Source organism: Thunnus thynnus, chromosome 4, assembly GCF_963924715.1.
Source record: "Thunnus thynnus chromosome 4, fThuThy2.1, whole genome shotgun sequence".
Classification (NCBI taxonomy): domain Eukaryota; kingdom Metazoa; phylum Chordata; class Actinopteri; order Scombriformes; family Scombridae; genus Thunnus; species Thunnus thynnus.
Window position 1 is genome coordinate 26688396 of NC_089520.1, and position 27861 is coordinate 26716256.

Consider the following 27861-nt stretch of genomic DNA (forward strand, 5'->3'; position numbering starts at 1 on the left):
GAAAATAATGCAGCCAAGGCTGAAGTGTCCCCCAAAATACTTTAGCTTGATTAATGAATTAGTCAAATCACACTCCACCAGGTAAATTTGAATATAATCAAATTATTGCATTAATTGCCCTGAACTGAAAACATTATTGTAGACTTTAACTGAAGAAAACAGCTAGAATCATAACAAAATAAATGATTACAAAATAAGAATACAAGTGCAGGAAAGTCATACTGTCTTATAAATGAATAGAAATAGCTCAATATGTCAAGTAAGAGAATTTCAATGGTATCCTGTGATTAGTCTTACAGTGTCAGAAATTACAGTGTAATAAAAGTCATTGAATATTAAGTCTTGCCACATCTGGAACAGTGAGAGGGAGGCAAGGGTACTTTTAAACTGAAACATTTAGTCTATTAATTTATTAGTCAATCAATTGACAGAAAATTAATTGAGAACAAGTTTAACTGAAGAATTGTAATTTTTTGGGGCAAACGTGCCAAAAAATTCAGTAGTTAGCAGCATCTCAGGTGTTCATGCTATCTGGTTTACTCAGTATTCTATTATAATAACCTGAATACATTTGGTATTTGGACTGTTGGTGGAACAAAACAAGCAAATTGAAGATAATCTTAATTTTGGAAAAAAAAAATCTGAAAAAATCTTATATTATCAATCAGTTAATCACTAACGAAAATAATCGTTAGTTACAGTCCCAGGCTATTGGCACAGTGTACAAGATTAAAAGAGCAGTACAAACATTGTGTATCTGTTCAGTTTTTTCTTACTTTCTTATCTTTTTTGTGGTCCTGGGGATCTGGAGCATAAACCAGCTACACAAAGCAGGAGTCCACCATATGACTGACAGGACCAGACTCTCATATTCATACTTTTTTACAGATTTTTTTCGGTCAGCCTGAGTAGCATATGTTTAGACACAGAGAGGGTGTCTGCTGGGTTTGAGTTTCTCAAGCTGTGACTGAGCCACCAGCAGCCATGATCAACACTAGATACTGCATCAGTCCTCTATTAATATTCACACAAGGATTTTGCACACAAGATGTAATTTCTCACTTATTATTTATTATTCATGTCTCATTATAAATGAAGAAGCAATGTAGCTAAAACTTAAACTTAATAAATAATATGAAGGTATACATAGTACATCATGTTTTGACTGCTGGTTAATGTCCAGACATAAAACATTTAAGTGGAAATTACAGGATTGTAGCAGAGAGCAGAATGTGAATGCTGATATGGAAACATGTTTTGTGTGGAATTTAAGACTTTGCATCTTGAACACAATATTTTTTTGTGCGTGAATGTCATATTTGATGTGTTACGCTCAACTGCAAAAACAGGCTTTATGAATATTATCATTGAGCATCAAACTGGAAAATTGTGTGTAAATTGTTGCTGGAATATATTGTCCAGTTGAGAGATCAAGTTAACAGGAAGTAAATAAAAAAGCCTGTGTGCGTCGTAGCAGCTGACAGATTTGCAAATACAATACTTAGACTGCCAGGTTAGCAATGACAGCCCGGGTGAACTCGTCGCTTGTGGCATAACCCCCCAGGTCTCCAGTGCGCACCTGTTGCAAACATAAGGACAGTGTGTTACTATATGCACAGCTGCAGCAACACATGTCCACATACAGTATCGTCACCAGCATGTTAGAGAGCCTTTGAAAACTGCACTCACAGAACGCACAAATAGTGCGATCAGTGAGATGTGTTCATTAGAAAGCATCATTTTACAAGTTATGTTCTCTTCATTTTCTATATAAAATATACCAGTCAAATAAAGTACAGCTAAGAACCAAACACACATTATAACAATTCTCGGAAGCAGTTTGTGAGTCATTTCAATAAGTACTTAACCATAGTTACATTATTTAAGTTTTAAAGATCAAACACTATGAAGAGAAGACAGAATGTTATTCATTTAATACAACATCACACTTGTGACCAGCTTTAATATGAAAGTATGACACTTCGATACAGGATTTATTGTGAACAAAGGGAAAACTAAATCTGATTAACACAAAAAGACAAAAAACCCACAAATACAAAAAACACATGACACTGTTGTTAGTGGTATACAATCTCCATAACAAGATTTAAAATTTGGTCCAAACAAATATAAAGTTACTAATATATAACTTTATGTTTTATTGGGGTTAACAACTGACTACACATGAAGTCAGTTATATTGAGGAATGACAGATGAACAAAAAGCAGAGTCTTAATTCTTACAGCATCAGAGGCAGCAACAGTTCTGTGGGAACGAGCAGCACCATCTTGAGATAAATGTTGTGCTTTATTCTTTGGCATTTATGTTTAAATGAGAAATCATGACTTGAATCATTTAGTTTGTCGTCAGTAGACTGGGAGCCTAGCCACTAATCTACAGTATACTTATTTAAAATGTAACTTTTCTCTTTAACCTTAGTGTAGATGGTCTGCACTGCTCCACTTATGATGAACAGATAACTAGCTTTATGGACACTGAACATCACCTCAAGAGATTCTCTGTGGATATTAAGTGTAGAATTATTATAAAATGTTACAATTTGGTATAAAAATTGAAAATATTCACACTAGAAAGTAACACTATATATTGATGAAACTATTCATGATAATTTGGCAGAGTTGTTTATGTTAAAATGTGACTTTTATTATTAATATCCCAGTAAGACAAGAATTTTGCATTCAGATGGGTTTGCCTTTGCCATACAGTATTTCACAGCAGAGTGAAAGAGTCTGATTGACAACATCTGTAGGTCAGAAATGTTCTGGTATTACTGGGTCATGATGTAGCAATGTTGTTATATAATAAGTTACACTAGCAGTCAGTTTTCAGGTGGTTAAGGATGAGGCTATCAGACAAAGTGAAAAATGTCATGACAATAAGAGGAAGTTGGTGGTTGACCGCGAGGCAAAAGCAGATTAGCTGATAACTAATGATGTGTGATAGCAAAGAGGTAGTCTGTATGGCCAACATGGCTGGAACATTTAGATTATCAAGCGACAAGCAAAAAGAAATAGGTGGATGTAAAAATGTCTCCCAGAACGAGAAAAATGACACAGATGATCTAAATCAGTCCAGTAAAAATACTGAAAAGGCATCAAACTTAGCACAAAAAATCCAGGGTTTAGGAGAGAAGGTGAAAGGAGGGAACATGATTCTAACCTTCACATCACAGAGATGATAGTAACTATGAGGAAAGAGGGGTTTCCATGGAGAGGGACAACAAGCTTTAACATGTAAATCCTTGAGAAGTAGCCTCATGAGCAGTACAAGGCACCGCTGATTCAAATGGATTTATTAGCAAACCCAGTATAAACAATAAATGCAACTGAAAGTGTTTCCCAAAACTGTGCGACACAACTGTCATTTGGCAGTGAAGGGGAGAGATGAGTCTTAACATGCGTCCGAGTTCATGTTAAGATCAGTGTCCAGATTAAAGGAAATGTCAGGGAGGAGTGTGTCTGGGGAGCAAACATCTTAGTAAACGGCTCTGTGACGCAGGTTTTCCACAACAGCACACACAAAGTCGCCAGTGGTAGAGTACCCGCCAAGGTCTCGTGTCCGAACCTGGGATGTGCACACAGACACACACAAACACACAGGATAACGGGGGTGGGGGAGAGGAGGGTATCGAGGAGAGGGAAAAGGGAGAGGAAGGGCACTTCAGACAACTAGCAGGCAAATTCCACTTTGACAAGCAATTGACAAGCATTCCTTAAAAATGATAATTTGTCACATTCACACAGTAACCTCTCCATGCCTCAAAGACAGTAATACCCTGACCAACCAAACTTTTGCCACTGCTTAAAGAAAAGCAATGAAAAAGGGAAAAGGCTTCTGCTGCTGAAATGCAATCTATAGAGCTGAATTCACCGTGCATTTCAACAGCAAACCGAGAGATGAAGGTTGACCGATTTCATGCTAGTGTTTGTGTCAGTGTATGTTAGTGTCAACAGGGATCGGGTACAAAAAACAGTCAGTCCAAGCTAGGTGAAGAGGAGGAAAAACAAAACAAAAAAAAAAACAGTTTCCCTGGTAACAAATACATGTAAGTTGCACATTTATAGGCAGAATAAAATTGAGTGAGGAAGAGATCTCAAAACTAAGTTATCAAAGGCGCTCTAACACACTGAAGTATAGTTTGCCATCTGTTAGATGTAGACATTTGTGGGTCGAGAACTGCTAATGTTCAGGGATGAACATGAACACTTTAGTATACGTTTCATTTTCTAAAGTGCCCGCAGCATCCTGACACTTCGTATATATGAGGTTGCAGATACTGACCCACAAAAATCGATGAGCAGTGTTACTTTACAAGCACAGGCTGACAGCATTAGGGTATGCATGTCCTGTTGCTTTCACATATCCTCATTCTGCAGAACCACCGGCTTTATCTTGCTCTGCTTGAATCATCAGATAAAAATCTATTTCCTCTTAGTGTTAATACTGTTAGTATTATCTGTTTCCACATTCATAGGCTGAATGCACCACTGGGCATACAGTAGGCAGAACTAACGAATAACACACACTCACTTACCTTGCCCTGTTTGATGACCCTCTTGACAGCGTCTGACACCATGTGGGAGTGATATTCCAGGCTGCAACACAATACAGTGACAATAAAGAGGTGGCCATAACTGTCTTGTGCACATGTCCACATTCAGACAAACAGGCACTCGAGGCAGTTCTCTGTTGCTTGAGAGGTGCAGTGGACCAGGACAGAGGACTGGGGCTATGCTGTTACATGTTGTGTACTTTTATCTACAAGGCCTCAGCAGGTTGACTCACTTGAGGTGCCTGAGCATGTTAGCAGCACTGAGCAACATGGCCGTGGGGTTGGCAATGTTCCTTCCTACAGCTTGCGCAAAGGGATGGCGAGCACCCTGAAAGAGAAAAGAGACAGAGGATCAAGATCACTGCTGTAGTCCTGTAAGTCCTCACCATCATTGTGAATTAGACAGAGGTTTAGTAATCAACAGTTCATCAATAGATATTACTATTTTCTGGAGTGCACTATTATCATGCTCTGCCATTCACAACATTCACTGCCATTCAAAACAGTGTGAGAGGTCAGTGGAAACTTACAGTTTCAAAGACAGCGTACTCTGCACTGTAGCTTTCCCCGGGAACAACACCTGCTCCTCCAACCAGCCCTGCTGCCAGGTTATCAATAATGTTACCATACAGGTTGGGCATCACCAGCACATCAAACTGGTACGGGTTCTGAACCAGCTGCAGCAAAGTAACACAGACAATGACAAGTTTAATGCAGAAATGGAGGAGTGAAACTTAAACCTAATAAACTGTGTTTAGCAAGTCAGTAAACAAGTAATATGAATACAAGACTATTAGGTATAAGTATTATGTAAAAGCAAATCATTCATAGTAAAGTCGGGAGAATGAAAAGCTGTATATACCTGCATGCAACAATTATCAATGATTATGTTCTCATATTTGATTTTGGGGTACAGTTCTGCCACCTCCGCACAGCTCTGCAGAAACAGGCCATCACCTAATTTCCTGTAATTAGACAAGGGATGAGGACAAGTGTTGCTATGGCTGTAATGCAAATTATAACCCAAATTAACACAAAATTAATTGAAGAATATGACAAGACAAAAAGAAAGAGAGGAAGCTTTCTCACATGATGTTGGCCTTGTGAACAGCGGTGACCTTGCTTCGTCCCTTCTTGGTGGCATAATCAAAGGCAAACTTGGCGATGCGCCTTGACTTCTCTCTGGTGATGATCTTCAAGCATTCGATCACACCAGTCACACTCTAAAGAGCAAGGAGAGGGTTAATATATTTCAACACGGCCATTTTTATAGAAGCATCGACTAACCTGCAATGTGAGAATCAAATATGTATTAGAACTTATCTAAACCAGACGCATTTTTCAGTTGTGCATCTCAAGTTCACTGACGGATCAGATTCATTTCAATATTAATGAATGAAACTATCAACGACAACATGTAAACTGAACAAAATGTTTGTTCATGTTAAAAAATTGTATTATATGTATATATATGTATTGTTCGCAACTTTTGTAAAAACTCAAATATCAGTATCAGTAACAGCATCAAAAATCTAATATCAGATAAACTATAGTTAGTGGCCACATTGAAGGCAAACTTTAACAATAAACCAAGTCTGAAGGACAGCTGAGGAGTGGCAATGAACATTTACTTCCCTCTCTAAACGGAGCACAAAACAACATACATCATTTCAGCACCTCCGTCAGTGTGATTCATCTTCATTTTGTTGCCCGTTTAATGGTGTTTATGAGAAATCTTTCCTTTTCATGTGGGTTTAAAACCACTGTTCATCCCCTGAATGCAGTGTGAGGAGGAGTCTTGTTTACCTCATGCTCCAGGGAGCTGTACTCCCCCTCAGTCTGTTCACGGATGATGACCAGGTCCAGGTTGTTGTGGCGAGTACTGTAGCCTGGCAGGCTGTTCACATGAACCACATTAGCAAACAGGTCCAGTTTACGCCTGAGGAATATACAGAGAGGTAAAATTATTATTTTTTAAAACAGAATGAAATTACACAGACACAAACATGCAACTGGTTTTCTGGTTTTACCTCAGCCTCATCTCATATGAAGCCAGCTCCCCTTTGAACTCCATGGGCGTGTGAATCTTTCCTGGATAACCAAACATACCAGAAACATATGTTAGATCCGTTCCATTCTTTTTAAAGCCTCTGCAGATTTGGCTTGAAATAGTAAAAATGCATAAATGATATCAAAGTTCAGTGTCTCATTAAGCATCCACAAAAATCTGAGTGAAAATAAATGTTCATAACTATTAGAAAACCTCATACCTCAGCTCATTTTGCTGTTCAGACTATTTCTCAAAACTGTGTAGGCGTGGCAGATCATGTTTTGATTGACACCTGCGCCGGCTACTGGGGGCTGGCTAACTACAGTAGCTAACGACCATGTTTCCATGTTGCAGAGCTGTGTTTCTAACTCACTGAGCCTCGCCTCCAACATGGTAAATACACAACATTTATTACATGTATTATTACCACTAAAGGAGGAAGGGGAATAGCTAAGAGATGGCATTTCTAACTACTAAGCTAAAGTGACTAGCAGACATAAAAAGCATGTAAACAACTGCGTGACTTGTGAGAAAGTTGCTAAAAGAAGGAGAGAGCTAAGAGTGTTTGAACGGGACTAGTGTATGTTTAAATGTACAGCGGGTAATAAGCCATGGTAATGAAGAATATGGCAATATTAACTGGGTTGAGATGCAGAAACACAACTAATAACAGAAACTCCAGCAACTGGAAATGAGACAATACGCTTGTCACGTTGTTTATGATTGGTTCGTGGAATTTATTGCGTAATTTTCATAATAAATGTCCAAGCATCTGAACGCCTAATTCAAACCCAATATCATGAAAGTTTACAAAAACTTAAATGACTATATTTTGAATCTGGGTTGAAACTTTCTAACACTTTTTAAATGCTTACTATTATGTACATAAGACCCTAAATTACATAGTTAGAAGGCTATTGTGGATTTGGGTTTCCATTAGCTTTAAACCCTAATATACTGTACTTTATTTCATATATAAGCCTTTACTATTTATTTCATAAATAATAAAGGATGTGAAGTGGCTAAACAAGGATTTTCAATGTAAAGCTGTAGATTATTTTGATATGTGTAAGGGGCCACTCAGTTTTCATAACACATTATATTGTTTTATATTTTTTAAATAAGGTGGATTATGAAAGGACGACAAAAGATTAAGTAAAGCTACCTTTCATGGCCACTTTGTTGGTCTTCATAGAGGTCAACACTTGCTCCAGTTTCTCCTCGCTGGCCATGTTCTGCACTTCACTCAGGTGGAACTCCTCAAATTCTACGGGGACGTCTCCTGCCTGTCGACAGGCCAAAAAAGAAGGCAACTTTAACATCGACCAGTTTAGGTTTTAATTAAATTTTACATTTACATGCCAGTATTTTGTATATTTTTCTCAGCATTTCTATTGTAAACCTTTTGCTCTACAATTACAATTTTGCTGGTGTACAAACACATTGGAAAACATCCATAATGATGCCTATTACATCATTAAGCAACTGTCTGATCTGGCATATTTCTAGTGTACAGTATGTATTAATGGGTACCAAAAAAGCCAAAAAATACTTTTATTTAATTTCTTTTTCCCACAGCTATGGTGCACTATTTTTTTAAAAGGACAAAAGGCAGCAATGATTCCAGCTGTAAAATGTACCTTAAACACTTCCTTGACAGCAGTCATCAGCTCAGGCCCCACTCCATCCCCTGGAACCATTGTGACCTTAAAGGTTGCATCTGCACGAGCAGGCGGGGCTTCTGGCCCACAGAGACCAGCAGAAACACTCACTGGTCGGGAGGCCAGCTGCTGCCACCTGGGGCCACTCAGGCCCTGACAACAGAAATGTGGACACAGACACAATGAGGGTTGGGCAATATCACAATATGTACAAAGAGCTAATATACAGTTTGTTGACAGTTTATTAGGTGCACCTAGCTACACCCATTTATATCAATGTGGGTGGACTCAGTATTAGAAACACATCTTGGAATAATGCAATACAGTTTAACAGCATAAACTGTTATGAAGGTAGGATCTATTGCATTGGTTTTCACTGGGTGCACCTAATAAACTGGCAACCGAGTAGTAATCTGTCTATGTCAGATTCTGCCATATCAGCTATACCAGGTCAACTATAGACTGATTGATACTGGATTTTTGAGGCCAATACTAATACTTCTTTTTTTTTTTTTAATCTAATAGAATGGGTGATATACATCTTTACATAAACACATAGGCCTAACATAAATCATTTTTGATAAGAATCCCTTTAATTTATTATTATCATCATCATCATCATTATTAATATATGTACAGTGCAGGACATTTCACAGTTGAAAAATAAACTTGTCAGTGCTCTCTAGTGGTGCTGGTTTTGGATAAGGGGTGAGCTTGTCAATCTGCCACAATATCTAAAAACAGAGCTGTAGACTGTTTAAAAGTTTTAATAATATAGACTTTATTGAACAAAATGACAATAAAGTAAGCAGTAAGACCAATTATCTAACTAACTGTTTCATCTTGGTCTCAAATGTAATTCAGTCATACAAGTGCAATTCCAATAGTTGCCCAGCAGATGTCCCCATGTCAACTGTATCAAATACTTCAAAACTATGAACCATTTTCAATGTAATTCCTTCATATTGATTAATTGCTTCAGAAAGCTTTATTCCCCCCCAACACTAATGGTGACATGGTTTCTAAACTACCTCAAACATACCTTTGGTATTTTTGTGCTGCAATTTTTTGTTAGTTATCGGCCGACATATACAACACTGACCTAATTGTAATGAGCAAATATCAGTCAGGCTCTCTTTGTAACCCAATATTATCTCTGGATGTATGAGGTCATTGTAGGCAATGTTACAAATTAAAGAGCAGCACTGCGTTATGACAATATTGGATTATTATTTTATTATTTCACTTGAATGTTGGATACTTCATTTGCCATATTAGAGAGAATCAGACTTTTCTTTGCCAGAAACATACAGTACCAGTAAAAAGTTTGGACACACTCTCTCAACCAAGTGAATGAGAAGGTGTGTCCAAACTTTTGACTGGTACTGTACATGTTGATATAATGCAATATTACATATACTGTGATAATGTGATAAGACTTTTTATCCGTATAGACACACAGATCACTTATTTGATCACATAATACTGAGGGCAGATGTGGATGTGAGTTTATTATCTGTTTATTTCAAGAAGATCCTGAATGATCATCAGACATTGAGCAGAGAGGGGGGTTTATAACAAGGGGACAAACTGGATGCTAGAGGGAATAAATGTAATAAATATATAAGATAATGCCAGAGGTGCCATCTGTCAAAATCACAATACACAAACACACCTGCAGTTTTAAAGTAAACAACTGAAGAGATAACTTAATCTCCCACTGACATTTAATTATATTGCTGGCAAGTAAGAAAAGTTGAGATGACAGGCAACTGACACTAAATGATCAGATCACAAGATTGTCATCTGAAGAGACAAATAGACCTATTATCTGGTCTGTTGTTTTAAAGACAGTTAGTTATGTGCTGCTGTTATCTGATGGCTGATGCAGGACAGGGAGGTTATCATGGGGTTAACGGTTAGCTAGCTAACGTTACTTCAGCTAAAGCTGCGGTTGGCTTGTCTGACAACTATCTACTGATAAACCAACATTAACGGGGATCTTTGATTCCTTCATAGACCAGCTTAGAAAACGAAATGGAGCCACTACAGCCCTGCATGTATCACTTCCTATCTCAATATGAGGAGGTCTATTCAAACGATGTGTCAATGAAGGAGGCTAAATGGTTAGCAGCAACACAAACACAGACGGCACAAAGTCAGTGAGCCAAACTATAATAACACAGTGTTTGAGTTTACCTAAATACAATTCTACCAAAACCACTTCTCTCTTCTATCAAACTAAGCTTGTAAATATACTCACCTTGACCAATGTTCCCAGGCTTCCTCTCAAGGCGGCCGCCATTGTCCTATACCATGCAGCTACAGCAACTGAACTACTTCTTCTGCGGTGCAGCGCTGCTGTAGCGACAATTAACTTCAATACTACCATCAAGTGGACAGAACATGTATGGCCGGTAAGAAGTGCCTTCTCCACCCGGGACAGTCTGTCTCCTTTGGACAGCTGGTAGACAAGGGCTTGAATTTATATAATCACAGTCATGAAAATATCCTGATATATGTTTTTATCTTGAGCTGAAACTAAGTTCTGAGACGAGAAACGTAGGCCTGTGATGGGGAATCACCACAGAGAGAGGACTCTTGCCATGTAAAATGAAAAAAAAATGAAAAAAAAATGCTTACACATTAATTTATCAATCCAACTCTCTGAAAGGAGCCATTCTACATTATGAGCATGTTTAGCCCTAATTTTGATACTTGATGTGCATTTTGCTATACTTATGAACCTTCATTGAACAAACAGATCTGAGTATTCCCACAACTGGAAGAGGTTTCCAGATGCATTCTTTGTGACATGTTCAGGGCCATTCCCATATCTTTAGAAAGAAAAAACAATGTTTGGATCAGGCAAAGTGTTTGGATCTGCAGGTTAGATATTGTACATGAATTGTCCCACAGCTGCTAAACAACTCAATCTGGAAAAAATGTATTTGCACAGAAGCAAGAAACAGTTGTATGGGGTTCATTTCATGTGTATAACATCACCTTCAAAGGTATTATTGAAAAGATGGTTCTATGAGGATGGCAAACTGACACTGAAGAAAGGACGGCATTAAAAGAAAAGATAGAAATGTATGGTGAAGAATGGGGTGAAGAATTTAGAGCAGCCACAGCAGCACTTGTCAGGGCTGTTCAGTCCAAAGCAAGCCCTGATTAATCTGCAGTCCCACAGTCAGCTGACACAAGGGCACAAAAGAGAAGGAGATGCAACTTCTGCACAACAAAAAAGGACATCATGTGGAAAATACACACATTCAAAGTTTCCAGCTGCTGAGACATCTGGAAAGACTAACCGTTTTTGTAATGGTTGTTTTCAATTTACAAACCAGTTTGTTTTGTTTGACTACAGTCAATGCTGTATTAATTTTGTCCCTGCAATGCAGGGAGTGTTGATTGATGGTTTTAATGGTTATAATGAAATCCACCACCCTGACTATGACTGTGAATATTCTTTCTACATAAACAAACAGTATAAAACGTGAAGAATGCACTCTCACTGCTCTCTAAAAAACCGATAAAGGATTAACCACCCATTTAATAATGACAAATATGATATTTAAGAATGCAAAATAGATTAGTGGTTCAAAATTTGGTGTATAGTGAAGAATAGGGTGAATTAAAGCTGCAAGCAGCGTTGAACGGGCCTTTAAGGATCTACAAAATAGGAAACAGGAAACAATATCATGCAACCGAATACAATAATGTTGCAATAAATACTATCTTTGTGACACTTTTATGTTCACTTCTGTTTGAATAATTCAGTGGGCCCAAAGCTGAGCAGGGCCCCTGGAACATGCCAAGGATTACAGTTATTTATTGTGTCAGAGCTGTTGTTGAGCTGAGCACAGGGGGCCCCAAAATGTGTAGCAGTTCTTATGCATCCATCTCAGCCTAGGATGCATATTTTCACATGGACACACTCACTCATGAATCTTTCTCAGTGCGACAGCTTATGATATCATCTCTAAAATTCTGTATTGTTGTAACATTTCTATATTTGCTGCTGCAGTGACCCATCCTCTCAAATAGGTCCATCCAATATAGGTCAGGGGATTCCCCGTCCTATTCCAGGAGAGTGATGCTGTCAGCACAGGATGATTTTCAAATCGCTACAATGAAACTGTAGATCAGAGTGAGCCACCTCCTAGCACTTGTTAAATGGTCCCCATTTACCTTGTTGGGCATTTAATTTGGTTATTCATGCCAGCATAATTTTCTTTAGGGGCAGAAGTGGCGCATTTATTTTTGTGTGGAGTTTTCTCCCTGAGTCTTGCCTTTCAGGCTGTCCTCCTCTTTCGCTAGGTTTTGCTGACCCTGCAGTACCCCAGTTTGTGCCTTGTATGGATTGTCTTTACATTTAATCACAGAACAAAGCATCTGTTTTTCTATAAGATAGATACCCTGAAATCTTCGTATTTTCTTAATAGCACTCAAAACTGTTTTAAAGGTATTTCCGTAATAACATTTTCATTCTCTTGTATGAAAGACTTAAAACATGTTTCCTATGTTGTGGCTCTCTTTCCTTATCCAAACGAAGATGATTATCGGAGATGATGTCCCTGCTTGATTTGTATGACATAAACCAAAATGTAACACTCTTATTATAAGTTATATTTACAGTATACTCTATATTAATGTGACTTTTCATTATTTTTTATTTTTACACACAACAACACATTTAGGCTATATTTTTCTTGTGTTGTACAAAACAAAATATGTCATTTCAGTTTACCAGGATTATGAAATAGTTAAAACTTTGGAAACTGATTAATAATTTTTCTTACTAGTTAATGAATATTTTAGGTATATATATAGGTATATATAGGTAATGTATTAGGAAATACTTTCTTTTTTCAAACGTAGGAGAAAAGTCAAAACATTTTAACTTGTTTTCAAAAGTTGTATATTTCAAGTATTTACACATCATAAAAATCATAATCATAAAAATAATAATCCACTGGTGGGCGCTAAAGAACATTGTACACCAAAACCACCAGACACAGGAACTGTTTCTTCCCCCTCATTGTCAAACTTATGAACAGTTAACTCAGGCACTGTGCAAGAACCCTGAACCACTATAATACCCACTGTACCTACAAATTATATATATTTATTTTAGTCTAAAATACAAAATGTGCAATACATTTCACTCACTGCTGTATATCTGAACAGGCTGTATATGCTGTACATAACCACCTACTATATGCATATAATGTCATTTTTTAAAAATTTAAAAAAACATCTCAGCATGGCGCATTATCCTGTTTAAAGTTCACAGAAACAATTTCACATGTATATAGTCATTCCTTGTGTATATTTCTGAAGATTGTTGTGTTGTTATTCTGTGTAAATACACTCAGAGCCACTAAACTGGAGTCAAATTCCTTGTATGTGTAAACATACTTGGCAAATAAAGATGATTATGATTCTGATAATTCAACAGGTAGGCTATACTGCCTGCATGGAAAGATAAAAAACTGGGCAAACATTTTATCATTCTGGACAGACAGTAGACATCTGTGAGATCATGATAATGCCTTTGAAGACACAATCTACTCCTAGATAAAACATCTCATATGCTACATGACCAAACCACGGAGTAATGTGCAGAGTGCTGAAGTTACTAATTGGGGTGGGGCCACGACCCTATTCATGGGCCCACTCTACACATACCACCATCTGATTGGTGGAGATCGAAGGGGTGGTTTAACAGTCAGGAGCCTGAGAGGCGGTGTTCAGGGTGAAATAATCCCATTTAACCGGGGTGCATGGCTAGTGGTTGACAGCAGCAGCGTAGTATCTGAGTTTACTATATATGGGCAAAGCTAGGCAGAAGAGAGCTCCACTTGCTTCCGTGTTTGTGTGATCAGGGAGTGCACAGCCGGGGGAGATTCACTGTCTCCACTGTTTCATTCATTTTGGAAGAGTAACGTTAAGCAAGTGACCAGCTGGGAAAATGCCGCTTGAACTGAGTAAGTCTGTTAATTTGTAATGGCAACGACTGAGCGAAAAATGCAATGAATGTCTTTATTTTTGGCGACATTATTGAGCAGCTCGAGCTAGTCAGCCAGTTAGCACGAAGCTAGCTAGCCTCGCCCATTGCTGCATTAATTTTGACATTTCATCTCGCACATGGAAGACAAAAGCTCGGCATTAGCAATAATGGTGTCAGATTCAGTATAGACATGTGTCCAATGAACCTCAGTTGGTTGTGAAGATGCTGTGGCTCGAAATGCAGCCCGTCACAAGCTGTTCATGGATGTTAGCGTCAGCTAGCTGTTAGTTGAGCTAACGTCAGTCAGAGGAAATAGTTGTGCCCACATCGCATTGTTGTTGTGACATGTCCAGACTGGGGCTGGCTGACTGTGGGGAAGTAGCTAAAGGTAGTGGTTCTCTAAGTGAGGTCCGGGGACCCCCAGGGGTCCTTGAGGTGGAACGGGGAATAATGTATTTTTACTGTAATTCCATGCATAAGTAGCACAATGACAGAGTGTGTGACTATTTTGGTCATGGGGTTCGTACACGTTCTGTAATAAAACATTTAAAAGCTAAAGTCTTATCAGATGGAGCACCCTGGGGCAAAATCTTATCAAATGGGCGTCTGTGGTATAATTTGTGTCAGTTTAGGGGTCCTTGGTGTGAAAAAGTTTGAGAACCACTGGCATAAGGAAACACAATTTGTGGCTGCTGACCAAGCTCAAAATGAAGACGTTTGGTTGCAGTTTTAAAGTTGAGCTGGTGGAGCGAAGAGCAAATATTTGGATACCTGTCATGATAAGAAAGTTATTTTATAGGCAATGTGGAAGCCTACTAACATTATGAAGTTTTATTATCAGTGTAGATTTAAAGTGAATTGTCTTTAAGTGCTGCTTACATGCTTTATCGAAAACAGAGGAAAAAATAGGCATTTGTTTGTAAATTTACATGTACGTATATGAACCTAGCTAAATAAGTATAAAACAAATCTAATTTTCATTGTTTCGGTTTACTGAGAAGAAGTGAAACAATACATATGCATTATAGAAAGCAAAATCAGCCTTCCTGCACGGTTTCAGGAAGTGCACGACTGACCATGATATATTTATATCCTTCTTGAATTAGAATTGAATTTTTTTTTTAACTTGATAAAATTTGTGTAAATTACCTCTTTATCTTATGGGTAATGTGTTTATTACCCATAAGTTATAGCCATACCTTGTGTCTTCTCTTCTCTTTGGGAGAAAAATGAACTTCTTGTGGACACTGCTGTGATGGCTCTGTTCTTAATAGATCTGAGCACTGACTTGACCAACAAGCACAGACCTGGCAGTGTGGTGAAAGTGTCTGGAAAAATCAATGAGATATGTTAGGCCATGTTAAACACATCAGGCCCTCAAACGTCTAATGACTAATGGCCCTATGACTAATGATGAAGTAATTGATGCAGATTAATTCTGGATAACCTTTCAGTATATTTAACATGAAACTGTAGTTTAATGAGATATTAGCTCAGGCAGAACAAGTTATAAATGAGAGGACACTATAAACTGATTTTTGCCCTAAATAGATGTACAAAGTGGTATTACTTTGTCAACTGTTTTCTGTATTTCCCATTATAGTTAATGTGTGTTTAGCGCTTCACAATTATTCTTGTCTTGTCTACTTTCAGAACATGTATTCGCCAGTCTCCCACAGATGGAGAGGGGAGTTGCGAAAGTGATTGGTGGCGATCCCAAAGGCAACAACTTCCTTTATACCAATGGGAAGTGTGTCATCATCAGGAACATTGAAGTAAGTTTTTAAGCTATTTTTATCAAGTGTTGCTGACTTTAAAGGATTTTTTTTTTTTTGTTTTACAATCTGGGTCTTACTTTCATTGTTTTGGCCATTATTCATATTAGTCAAGATGACATTTTACTCACTAATTACAGTATATTTCTTTGATTATACTTCACACCACTTGGAAAATAAGTTCACTGACCGCTTGTTTGAAAGTCTCATGTTTGTTGGGCCTCTGGCCACACCTAAAACCAGTGGCGGGTGTGGTCAAAGGTGTGCTCTGAAACCCGATGGGCACAGCACTGCTTTGGGCTGGTTAGATGTGATGTGGTTTCATTTCAGTTGGCACAAAACGGCACATGCCACTTATGCTGTCCTGATTTGATAGCTTGTTTGGCAATTTAACAAAATACCATGTGGCCTAACAAAACGGCAAAACATTGGAGATTAGTCATCACATATATTGAGCAGGTCCTGTCACGCTAAATCCAAAAGGGAATGATACTAACTGTACTTTCTCTGCCAACACTTAAAAGCTGTCCAGAGATTAAATCAAAGTCTGGCTGCAATGATAGTTGCAAACAATGTTTTTTTTATATGTTTTAAAATAGAATTTTGTACATTCTGTATTTGGTACAACTCATCCTGAACAAGAAGTGTAACAGCAGCATTTCCACTACCACCCACCACCTGCCCTCCATTAAAGTAGCTTTCCCCACCCTTGCTACTTAATAACATGTAGTAAGTGGCCTCTGCACGTGTAACCACACCTGTGGGTGACGTCACAGTGTATATAACACATTATGAGTACATCAGCAAGATGAGATCCTTGAACATTGGAAGTCAGCAAAAACAAGATTTTCAGCTGCTATTAAATTACTTTTTAACCAGGAAGCAGTTCTGCAAAATGTAATGGACATTTTCAACTGACGGTTTGGGTAACAAGTTTTAACTTTCATTTTAAAGGACCAATGTGTAGGATTTAGTGGCATCCAGCAGTGAGTAGGAGTGGAGCTGAATCCAAATATGGTATTCAGAAAAGCACAAATAGTGGGTTTTTACAAATATTTATTTCATACAAATATTTTTTAAATGATTTGTTTCCAGAAAGAAAAAAAAAACCTGTCAGATAACAGCGCGCAGGCTGGGACTCGTAACGTAGAGGCTGCATTGCTGTCTGCCTGTGTGTCATGAGTGTATAAATAGCTGCAGATCTATCTGTATGGCGGAGCTGAGCTGTGGCTGATTGGTCAGTGGAGATGTCTGTGGTCTGGAAAATTGGGTTCAAGACCCGATGTGGGAACCCAGTTTTGTAAAAAAAAAAAAAAAAAAAAAAAAACTTTATTGAAGAACACTTACTTCAACACTTTAATATCCTAAAATTGTTTTTTTTTTCAAATACAAATAATTTTGATGCCTCAGCAAATACAGATACGAATACCCTTCCAAGCATGTAGGAGAACCTACGGTGGCCATAAACTCTTGAAAAATGCAAAAGGCCCTCTCTAGAGTCAGTGTTTGGTTTGTCTGTTCTGGGCTACTATAGTAACATGGCAGTGTAACATGGTTGGCCCTGGGGAGGAGAACTTACTCCCTCTGTAGATAGAAGGGGCTCATTCTAAGGTAACGAAAACACGATTCTTATTTTCATGTGATTACACAAATGAAATCATACTTATGAATATTATATTCAGTTTCTGCCAAGAGATCCCCCTAAATCTTATGCACTGGTCCTTTAATTCACAGTTAAACTTAGCGGTTGTTAAATGTGTCTGATCACTTGTTTTACTTGCTCTTAATAGACTCAATTGCAAGGCTGCATTGACCTGACATGCTGCATCCCTTTATCCCTCTTTAATTGACCTAATGAGTAAAATGATATGATGAGCAACAGAAACAATGGTCAAAACTATGAAAAATGGTCCAAGTTATAAAAAACAACAGAATTTTTCTTTGTACTGGTTTAGAAGGGCACCACCTTTGTACCATTTGTCAGACACACACCTGCTGATGTCTCATGTTTCCTGTCTTTGCAGAACCCGGCTATAGCAGACATTTACACTGAACATGCCCATCAAGTTACTGTTGCCAAGTACGCTCCCAGTGGATTCTACATTGCATCTGGAGGTAAACAGCCCACATATGAACACGTCAACTAATATGTGCACATACTGTAGTTACTTATCACAGTATGTTTATACTATAATAAAATAAATAATTGTTTTTTAAACCCTTTAGATGCATCAGGAAAGATCCGTATCTGGGACACCACCCAGAAGGAGCATCTGCTCAAGTACGAGTACACCCCTATTTCAGGCAAGATCAAGGACATTGCATGGACAGAGGATAGCAAGAGGATTGCTGTTGTTGGGGACGGACGAGAGAAGTGAGTATTGGGGGGTTTCATACTAGACTGATTGAAACTATGTTCAAGAAATAGAAGTTAGCCACCATGAGCCAGCATTAAGAGAAGCTCCTCGCACACAATTGCTTGCTTTAGATATTTCTATGTTTGACATGCTAAGATGGAGTTTTAGTGCATTTAAATAACATTTATTAATGATTGTCTTGATTGATAGTGCTGTGTAGTATGTGAAGGCTTCCTACTACATATCACCATTGAGCAGCTAAGACAGCTAAAACCTTGTGTGGGGCAACTTTCCATAAATATAATAATGAAAAAAACACATAGCATAAACATTATGTCAGTGTGTTTGACTGTAAGCATCAAGCTGTAGAGTAGGTGGTCTAATTTCTGTTGTTAGTTTAATCCTGGGAGATTTGTAGACTTGCTTTTATAGGAAAAGGGTGTTTTGTTATTTCTATTCCTCTCTCAGACCTCACATTAACCAAACTTATCTGTGTTGATCTGTTTCTGTAGGTTTGGGGCAGTGTTCCTGTGGGACTCTGGGTCCTCAGTTGGAGAGGTTTCCGGCCACTCCAAATTAATCAACAGTGTTGACATACGGCAGAAACGCCCTTACCGCCTTGCTGCTGCCAGTGATGACACCTGTGGTTCCTTCTTCGAGGGCCCTCCCTTCAAGTTCAAGTTCACATTACGCGTGAGTTGGAGAGATTAACATTAGCTTTTTTCTCTAGGCTTTTGAGCAGCTTTTGGAAAGGTCGTGTGTGTGTAAACAAATTAGATGGAAGTAAATTGATTTAGCTGGACCTGTCTTGGGAAGAAAGGAAAGGCTCTGCTTTTAACCAGAGGATTAAAACCCAACAAACCAACCAAAGGCTAAATTTCATCTTCAACTTGGAGTCTTATTAATAACAAAATATTGGCCTTCAGCATATGCACACATAGCACTAGCGTGACTTCAAACCAGCCGTCTTAAGTCTGTCACACCCTGGTGGTCACTGACAGTGTGGCCTTGTTTGTCTGTTTCCATATTACATAACCCACTTCCCCCATAAATTCTTGTAGAATGTGTGAGCCACATCCTTGGTAGAAGGCCTTCCCTCTACAGTTTGCACGCACTAAACTAAACCTTCATTTCTGTCTTCTTATTCATCCTTATAAATTCTAAAAACAAACTTTTAGAATTCAGTCTCAAATTGATTTCTCTGTATAAAAGTGTAGATTACATTCTTCAATGCTGTCTTGGCATGTAATAGTCTCATAGAAAATATGTCGATATAGAGTAGATATGCTCAAAATGCTCTTATAGCTTAGGGCCAAATGGTTTGCATTTTTAATTTATGATGATGTTTTTAATTAAATCACAGCCTGTATATGTTTTTGAGAAGAGCTGAGAGCAGCACATGCACTCCTGAACCCATGTCCTATTGTTTTTATGTTCATGCTCATGAACACTTGTCAAACAGCTCCTCAGGTGGATAGAGTAGGCTGTATAGTGCAGTATATGTGGCTGTCAAATTGGATTATCCAGGACCAGGGGCCCCCTCACGAAATTTTCTTATCAGGAACAACATTGTTTTGGGACGACAGCAACAAGCCTCCCTGACTCTAATCAGTAGTGAGAGTATATATCCACTACTTAGTATACATGCTATGGCTGGTCTTGACTGTCACTATTCTTGTAAAGTGCACTATGGTGTTTTTACCTAAAAAATTGTTATTTTCTCAACTTTTTGTCAACTTTTCCCTCAAGAGGATGGCAGAGAATGATAAATATATTTGTTTTGTTTGTCCAGCATGATTAAAATGTGATGGGTTATCAACCATGATGAAAGACTGAAAGGGAATGTCCTAGATAAAATACTCTTATGCTGTTTATATTTTTGTAAAGAAATTTTCTGTACGGATAATTTTTCCTCCTTTCTCCTGTCTCCCCGGTGACCACTAAAGGACCACAGCCAGTTTGTCAACTGTGTCCGTTTCTCTCCAGACGGAAGTCGGTTTGTCACCGCAGGTGCTGATGGCCAGGTGAGTATTGGATTGCCAGGTGTGAGCATGTGCTCATGAAAATTTTATATTAAGATTACCTTGACCAAAACGATCTTTAAGCAAGACTCTGTAACCTCTGCTGAGCAGTAGCAACAGTGGCCTCTGCTGCCACAACTGGTAATTACAGGACGCTGGTGCATTTAAGTCTGTTGATATCTGAGCAGTGAGGGTACCACGCTATTGTAACGTGAGTGAACAATATTTGTAGGGGAACAGACTTCAACACTTAAGCTGTGTCTAGACCGCAAGCAAAGCGGGAGCAGCACATCTAGACACAGTTACTGTTGTGACATCCCTCGCTGTGCTTCTGGTTGATATTATTTCCATGACTGGCAACATCTGAACTCACAGCAGCTGTGTGCTAAAATGTAGTTGCTAACAGCTAGCATTATACTGACTGACTTATGTTACGATACACAATGTCTTCACACACTGCGGAAAATACAGTCTGGTGGCTGCTAGTATGTATCTTAGTTCTGTTGTAACGGTATAGTTACATATTGGCGAGTTAACAAGTGATTAAGTGTAATTTATGGAAGGGTTCATCAGCTGTCGCTTACCAGCTGAAGACCCATCCATACATACTCATAAAACTGAAGTTACCTCCAGGTAACTAATATTTCTCGCGGGTGATCGTACCTGCTCAACCCAAGTTACATAGTGCAAGAACAGGTGTTTGGTGTGTGGGAATGAAAGAGGCAACATTCTCCCCGTTACAAGTCAGTGTACCATCAAAATGATCTTGAAGCTGTTTAAGGTAAAATAGTTGCATAATGTTACCTTGAGTATACTACAATGACATTTACTTCAATAACATAAATTAAATCAAAGGATGTCTCAACTTAAAGTGGCAGTTTTGTATAGAACAAATTCACATAAACTGTAGATGTATACAAAAAAATGTTCCTAATTTTTCTTAATGAATATCATTTCCTCAGATTTTCGTCTATGATGGAACAAATGGGGAGCGCGTCGGCTCACTGGGTGGAGAGAAGGCCCACAAAGGAGGAATCTATTCTGTAAGTAGGGTTTCTCGAGCTCTTTCATGTCAAAATCTGATACTGCATTCAGCATATATTTTGCCAGTCTGTCTTGTTTGAACTTAAACAAATCATCAGAGCTTGTGAACACAAAATTGCTTCTTTCCCTATTCAAATTGAGAACTTAGGGAACACTAAAAGAGGAACCCATTTGTTTTTTGTTCTCCACACAGCACTGGTGTTGTGATGTTGAATAAAGATCTATAAGACTTCTTTACCAACAAAATGCACAACTTTACATTACATGCATATTAACATCATAACCTTCTTTTCAATCCCAACATCCTCCAGATCAGCTGGAGCCCTGACAGCTCCCAACTGATATCTGCCTCAGGGGACAAGACCGTCAAGCTCTGGGATGTTGGTGCAGGTACGGCCGTCACCACCTTCAACCTGGGCACTGAAGTGACAGACCAGCAGCTGGGCTGCCTGTGGCAGAAGGACCACCTCCTCAGCATCTCCTTGTCAGGATACATTAATTACCTGGACAAGAACAACCCTGACCGACCCATACGCACCGTCAAGGTCAGACTCTTGAGGGTTTAAGGATGTTATTCTTGGATATTATCAATAGCTCCTTGTTACTGATAAAATGTGGCATTATCTTTTAAGTAGCTGTTATTTCATATAACTCAGTTTCCATATACCTGAACACACTTTCACATTAGCCTTTAACTTTTTCAGAATTTTGTCTGCCTAATTTTGTGCTTTCAGATTGATACCCAATTTGTAAATGTGGCACTATTTGCCAATTATAACATTTTAAAAAGTGGATACACATTATTATGACCTCTAAAATGTTTACTGTAATTGTCTTTTAAATTGTAGCACACGTATAAATCTCAGCAAGCTCTATGACGTCTATGTACACATTTACAAATCTTACTACATATTTGCATTAATGCAAATGGATGAAAGAAAAACATTGCATTTGAATGCATTCAGAAATTCTAAATGAATTGACATGACATTTTTAAAATGTTACAATATACTACAATATTGACACACAGAGGGTGTTCATGCAGAAAAGTTAAAACCGCATGTTTTGTTGTCAGGAGTTCTTCCTTTCGTATAAAGCTCTTAGCTCTTTGTCTGTAAGCTACATTGAGTGGATTTGTGAAACCAAGTGTAGCCTATGATAAATAAAGCCTTTCACCAGAGCAGAGATTAAAGCTTCTGACTGGCAAACACATTTATCAGAAATGGTGAGGTGCTGGATGGTCTCTTTTAAGCTCCTGTTTCTCAAAATGTCAGCTTGAAATGAACTGACCCAGCAACTAGACTAGATTTGCTGTACTGATATATATCATTTGTCACTGCCAGGCAGAAGGCAGTGGGACAGAAAATTCCAGTCACTGTATGTCAAGTTCTTGCAAAAGTATCTAAAAAAAAAAAAAAAAAAAAAAAGTCATGTGGCTTTTGACTGGAACTAATGTGCTGTCAAAATATCAAGTGTCTGTCATGTGTATGTGTTAAGATTCTACAAAACATGTACTTGTTCATCCTACAGGGTCACAGCAAATCCATCCAGTGTCTGACGGTTCACAAAAATGATGGGCGAACCTACATCTACTCGGGAAGTCACGATGGACACATCAATATCCTTTCACTGCTGAAGTGGTCAGCAAAGGTCGCTCCCATTAGACAACAAAGTGCCCTTTGTACTGTATTTAGATGATATATTTTTTTAATCTCTCAAATATTTTGACATCATGTAACATGTACAATATTTGCCTGTTGCAGAGGTTTATTTTTTTGTAATTTGCTCAACAAAATTCCCCATTGAAGAAATTTGTCTTCTTTTTTTTTTTTTTTTTAATCTATTTCTGTATACAATTTTATCAGACTGGCATTGCTGATACTAGGTTGTTGTAGCAGAATGAAGCAGTCAACACTATTGAACACAGTCATCTAATAGAGCTAAAAACAGGGAGTTTACCATCGTTTGCAGCTAGATGTCAGTCGTTCAACACAAATTCATGCACTTTCTGTGATATGGAAGGTCTTAAAGCCCAATTGGATTCTCTGAAATGGTGCACTGATTCATAATAGGCATTAATTTAAGAGAGGAAGCTGAGTTTTGAAGAAAATTGTTCTGAAATTGCTTCAGCAATATGGCTTTGATTTTGGCTTTTTAAGGGGGAACTGAATAATCCCACTCTTATAATGGACTGGGACAGTAGCTCTCAGAAAGCTTGAAACAACAGAACTGACTCTTAATGAAAATTAAATAGGTAGTGTACCAGGGGGAACACAATGAGAGCTAAATCCAGAGTCATTTTTCAAAATAAGACTAAATTGTAAGTATTAAGCAGCTCTTTACTAGGCTGTAGTATTTGTGGAACGATAAAATGGTTCCACAAATGTTATTTTTAAATGAAAGTTTGAAAATTGCTTGTATTTCTCATGTGAGGGCTCAGTACTAGGTGCAGAAGCCTTTGTGCTACAGTCGATAGTACTCGATAATAACCTGGAATTGGGACACTTTGATTATAGAGAGATGGTGAGTTCTTGGAGCCTTAATCTCTGCATTTGGATCAATCTTTCGATGCATTAAAGTGTGCAGGTAGTTCAGGCAACCCAATACTCACCTGTTGTATTGACTAGTTCTGCTTCACTATGTGTGTGTTGATCTTAGAAAGTGAAGAATGAATTAAGTATCCATGTCTGTAATGTATTTTTTTCCTTAACATTTGCCTCACATTACTGGGATGCAGAAACTGGGGAGAACGATTGCTTCTCGGGGAAGGGCCACAGCAACCAGGTGAGCAAAATGGTGGTTGACGAAACCGACGAGCTGGTGACGTGCAGCATGGACGATACACTGCGCTACACCAACATCGGCAAGAAGGAGTACAGGTAGGGATCTTTACATGTTGCTGTACAGATAACGACTATGAGATCAACTTAGTGAGGATTATAATGATGTTGTGCATTTTGTCTGATAATGAAAGTCGATCTTGGCAGGGCATCTGCCTGGTAGAAAACAGATTAAGTTTTGGATTAGATTTTTGTTATGACAGTTGATAATGGGTGGATGTGCCTGCGCTTAATTTGCTGTCATGTAGAAAATCTGTAAAAGTATTCCTTTATTATGTCACTAGAGATCTGTTCCAAAATTTTCTTAGCACTTTTGGTTTAGGTCATCATTTTCTAAGCACTTCGATTGTTTTTAAAAAAAATTTTTTTTTGGTATATAACATGTATTGTATCCTTAATAAGTGAAGGCCTTTTAAGGCTTCTTTTATAGTGGCACCAATCTGTGCATCAGAAGTGACTTTAAGTCAGGTTTATTTGTTCAACCCAATATCCCATAATGTCATGACATGCAAGATAAATGAGACTTACAAAAGTGTAATTGAAATGTCTTTTGTTTTCTTTTTATTCAAACTTAATATCGGCTTTCAGAAATCCATAATTAGTCCACCTCTAAATGTTATAGTTAAGAGGTGGATACTTATTTACCATGTTAATAACCCAAAGTTGTGGTTTTCAGTGCCTCTGATGTGGTGAAGATGGATTTCCAGCCTAAAAGTGTGTCGGCAGCAGCAGGAGGGCTGTCACTGGCTGTGTGCATTGGGCAGGTAATTAAAAATAAAATTGGTCTCTTTGTCATTACCGCTTAGCCTCGGCATGATCTCCCCTTTGAACACATATTAGCATTTGTGATGTTTTATATCATCCATTGGAAAATGTTTTGATGATCATTCCTCATCTCTTGCTTTTCCCAGGTTGTCTTGCTGAAGGATAAGAAGAAAGTCTTCACATTGGATAATCTCGGCTATGAACCAGAGGTTGGAGTTATCCACCCCGGGGGCACCACTGCTGCAGTGGGGGGAGCAGTAAGTGTCAACATCTAAGACCAGGGATTATCTCGCCAAACATGCATGTAGTCACCTTAGATCTGTCTTGAAAAAAGCTTTTGAATTCAGGGGGAAAACATCATCAGCATGTCTTGCTTTGTAATAATGATCCATTTTAAATAACCATCTCAGAACACAGTGCTGCACAGTCTTCATCGCACCCTGGAGTCATTAAATTTGAGATTCTTTTCTTTTTTCTTCTTTAGGATGGGATAATTCGTCTGTACTCAATTCAAGGCAACACTCTGAAGGACGAGGGTAAAACCATCGAGGCTAAAGGGGCGATCACAGACATGGCCTACTCTAATGATGGAGCCTATCTGGCTGCCATAGATGACAAGAAAGTTGCCACAGCCTTTAATGTGGCAGATGGCTACTCTGTAAGCATTTGTCTCTCCTATACATCCTTTTTGATGATTATTTAATATCCAGCGCCTGTAGAATATAAAAGAGTCATTGCCTCTTTTTTTATATATAATTAGTTGTCACTCTTCTATTTTCCCAGGTCAAAAATGAGTTTTATGGACACCATGCAAAACCAGTGGTCTTGGCCTGGTCACCTGATAATGAGCGCTTTGCCACTGGTGGGATGGATATGATGGTGTTTATCTGGACAGTTAATGATGCAGACAAGAGGATTAAGCTCCCAGGTAGGCCACACAAGTGCACATATATACATTCACTCAACCTTGGCTTTCCTAATGCCTTTACACGCATTAAGAGATTTTGAGCTTTACTGTGGCAGCTATGTCATGTGAGTGGCTCTTGACTTCAGCAATGGTATTTACTCAGTTTTAAAATTCTACATATGTAGAGCATGTAGCTGGGCATAAATCATAGCTCAGCGTGTATTGATTGTTGAACACTTTTAACTTAGCTACAGATGTGGTTAATTTAAAAACTGAAAAATCTTAATCTCAATTTAAGTAATTTTACAATCAAAATTCCCGACATTCTCTGGTTTCAGTTTTTGAAATGTGTGCATTTCAGGGATATTTTTGATCATTTTTCACTCTTTTCTGACATTTTACAGAACAAACAATTAATCAAGAAAATTATTGACAGATTATTCTATAATGAAAATAATCATTAGTTGTGTCCCTAATTTTTCTTAAATATTTGTAAGCTACAGTCACGGGTAAAAAACATCCTTAATTATTATTTACCAAGAGTTTTTTAACACTCTCAAACTCAGCTAATCGGCTTTATGACTTATGCATGGACATGCATGACAACTGAACCCTTCTCACTTTAAAGCAGAAATGTTGTGTTTATGTAGGATTTCATGGCTCATAGTCAGAAGAAAACAGGATTTCAGGGCCTTGAGCACTCTGTTAAGTCTTTGTGACATGGTTGTTTCATGCTTTGATGTCTGCAGACGCTCACAGGTTGCACCATGTCAGCGGCCTGGCCTGGATAGATGAGCACACTCTAGTCACCGCCTCCCACGATGGCAGCATCAAGCAGTGGACTGTTACAGACTGAGCTGCACGCAGACGAACATCCTCATCTCCAGGGACAAGGACTACTGTAGAATTCAGTCTTTCTTTCTTTCTTTCTTTCTTTTTTTACTGTAATTTTCACCATCTAAACGGTGTTCTATGCTGTCTGTAAACATCTGAATTGTAAATGGTCATGGCTGGGAAAAGCTCCCATAAAATTATCTAAGATATGTCTCTTTGATGCGAATAACCTCAACTTACACAGAGACAAAATGTTGAAGTATACAATGTAACCATGAGTGCTTTTACATCTCTTTGAGCGTTATGGACCCAGAAAAATATTTGTAAGCTCAACATTCCATAGGTAATAGCCTCTAAACTGAAATCCTTGTCTGTGGTTGGGCTCAATGCACCCCAACTTAACGGATGAACCAAAAGTGAGTTGTTTTTTTAAATCAACAAAATGATGCTTAAAAGAAATGAAATCTTTTGGTTACATTCCTGAAATGAGAAGTAACTGGTCCTAACTGCCGTTGCCTGTCACTTTTTATTTTCAAGGTTTTAAGGGGGTGGGTGTCTTCTTTGCTTTTTGCTTTCTTAGGTCTACTTTCTGTGATTCATAGCACTTCCTGTTGGACTGGGGAGCAATAATAGGAACTGAAAGAACAAATTACGTATACAATCAAGATGCTGTCATTTCATTTGAAGGTCCTGTATTGTTGCTGTGTTTTTTGTTTGGGCCCACTATGCTTGTCTCACTTTTTTTTTCATGTCTTCATGCATCGGCTTCCAAAGTGGAAGTGATTCATTAATAATAATGATAATAATAAAAACACTTTTTATGCATTTTCTTGTTCATGCTGATTTGCACTCTTTCTGCTTGTCAAACACATTTATGTGCAAATTGTTCAATTGCAATCTTCAAACAATTTCATTCAGGCGCACACTGACTATAACATACTGTACATGCCACTGAACTGTAGGTGTTACCAGTTGAGGCAAGACTGAGAGGAGCAGGTGAGAAACCCTTTTTTTAAAA

At 38.2% G+C, this 27861-nt stretch overlaps 2 protein-coding genes across 3 annotated transcripts; one reads left to right on the plus strand and one right to left on the minus strand.

The window, feature by feature from the left end:
- Positions 1–1051: 1051 nt before the first annotated feature.
- idh3b (isocitrate dehydrogenase (NAD(+)) 3 non-catalytic subunit beta) lies at positions 1052–10703 on the minus strand. 2 transcript variants are annotated; one of them, XM_067588007.1, is made up of 11 exons: positions 10548–10703; positions 8264–8437; positions 7789–7909; positions 6604–6664; positions 6380–6512; positions 5663–5796; positions 5436–5538; positions 5104–5250; positions 4807–4901; positions 4556–4616; positions 1052–1579 (listed from the first exon to the last, which is right to left on the minus strand). In XM_067588007.1, the coding sequence occupies exons 1-11, from the start codon at positions 10674–10676 to the stop codon at positions 1502–1504; spliced, it is 1236 nt and encodes a 411-aa protein (XP_067444108.1). In that variant the 5' UTR covers positions 10677–10703; the 3' UTR covers positions 1052–1501. The 2 variants fall into 2 exon arrangements, with proteins under 2 accessions (XP_067444108.1, XP_067444107.1); XM_067588006.1 differs by lacking the exon at positions 1052–1579 and adding an exon at positions 1920–3585.
- A 3397-nt stretch (positions 10704–14100) lies between these two features.
- Positions 14101–27853, plus strand: wdr1 (WD repeat domain 1). Its single transcript, XM_067588008.1, has 15 exons — positions 14101–14277; positions 15954–16075; positions 18100–18190; positions 18302–18449; positions 18945–19125; positions 20379–20456; positions 21416–21496; positions 21809–22042; positions 23028–23120; positions 24225–24376; positions 25014–25101; positions 25249–25359; positions 25587–25760; positions 25886–26030; positions 26759–27853. The coding sequence occupies exons 1-15, from the start codon at positions 14262–14264 to the stop codon at positions 26863–26865; spliced, it is 1821 nt and encodes a 606-aa protein (XP_067444109.1). The 5' UTR covers positions 14101–14261; the 3' UTR covers positions 26866–27853.
- The last annotated feature ends 8 nt before the right edge of the window (positions 27854–27861 follow it).

Bases quoted from the DNA above. Each gene is read 5' to 3' on its own strand.
- idh3b (XM_067588006.1), bottom strand. From the start codon at position 10,676: ATGGTAGTATTGAAGTTAATTGTCGCTACAGCAGCGCTGCACCGCAGA. The intron at 7,910-8,263 runs GTACATTTTACA...GCCTGTCGACAG, and splicing joins CTGTCAAGGAAGTGTTTAAG to GCAGGAGACGTCCCCGTAGA. The intron at 6,513-6,603 runs GTAAAACCAGAA...TATATTCCTCAG, and splicing joins TCATATGAGATGAGGCTGAG to GCGTAAACTGGACCTGTTTG.
- wdr1 (XM_067588008.1), top strand. The intron at 19,126-20,378 runs GTGAGTTGGAGA...TGACCACTAAAG, and splicing joins AGTTCAAGTTCACATTACGC to GACCACAGCCAGTTTGTCAA. The intron at 25,761-25,885 runs GTAAGCATTTGT...CTATTTTCCCAG, and splicing joins ATGTGGCAGATGGCTACTCT to GTCAAAAATGAGTTTTATGG.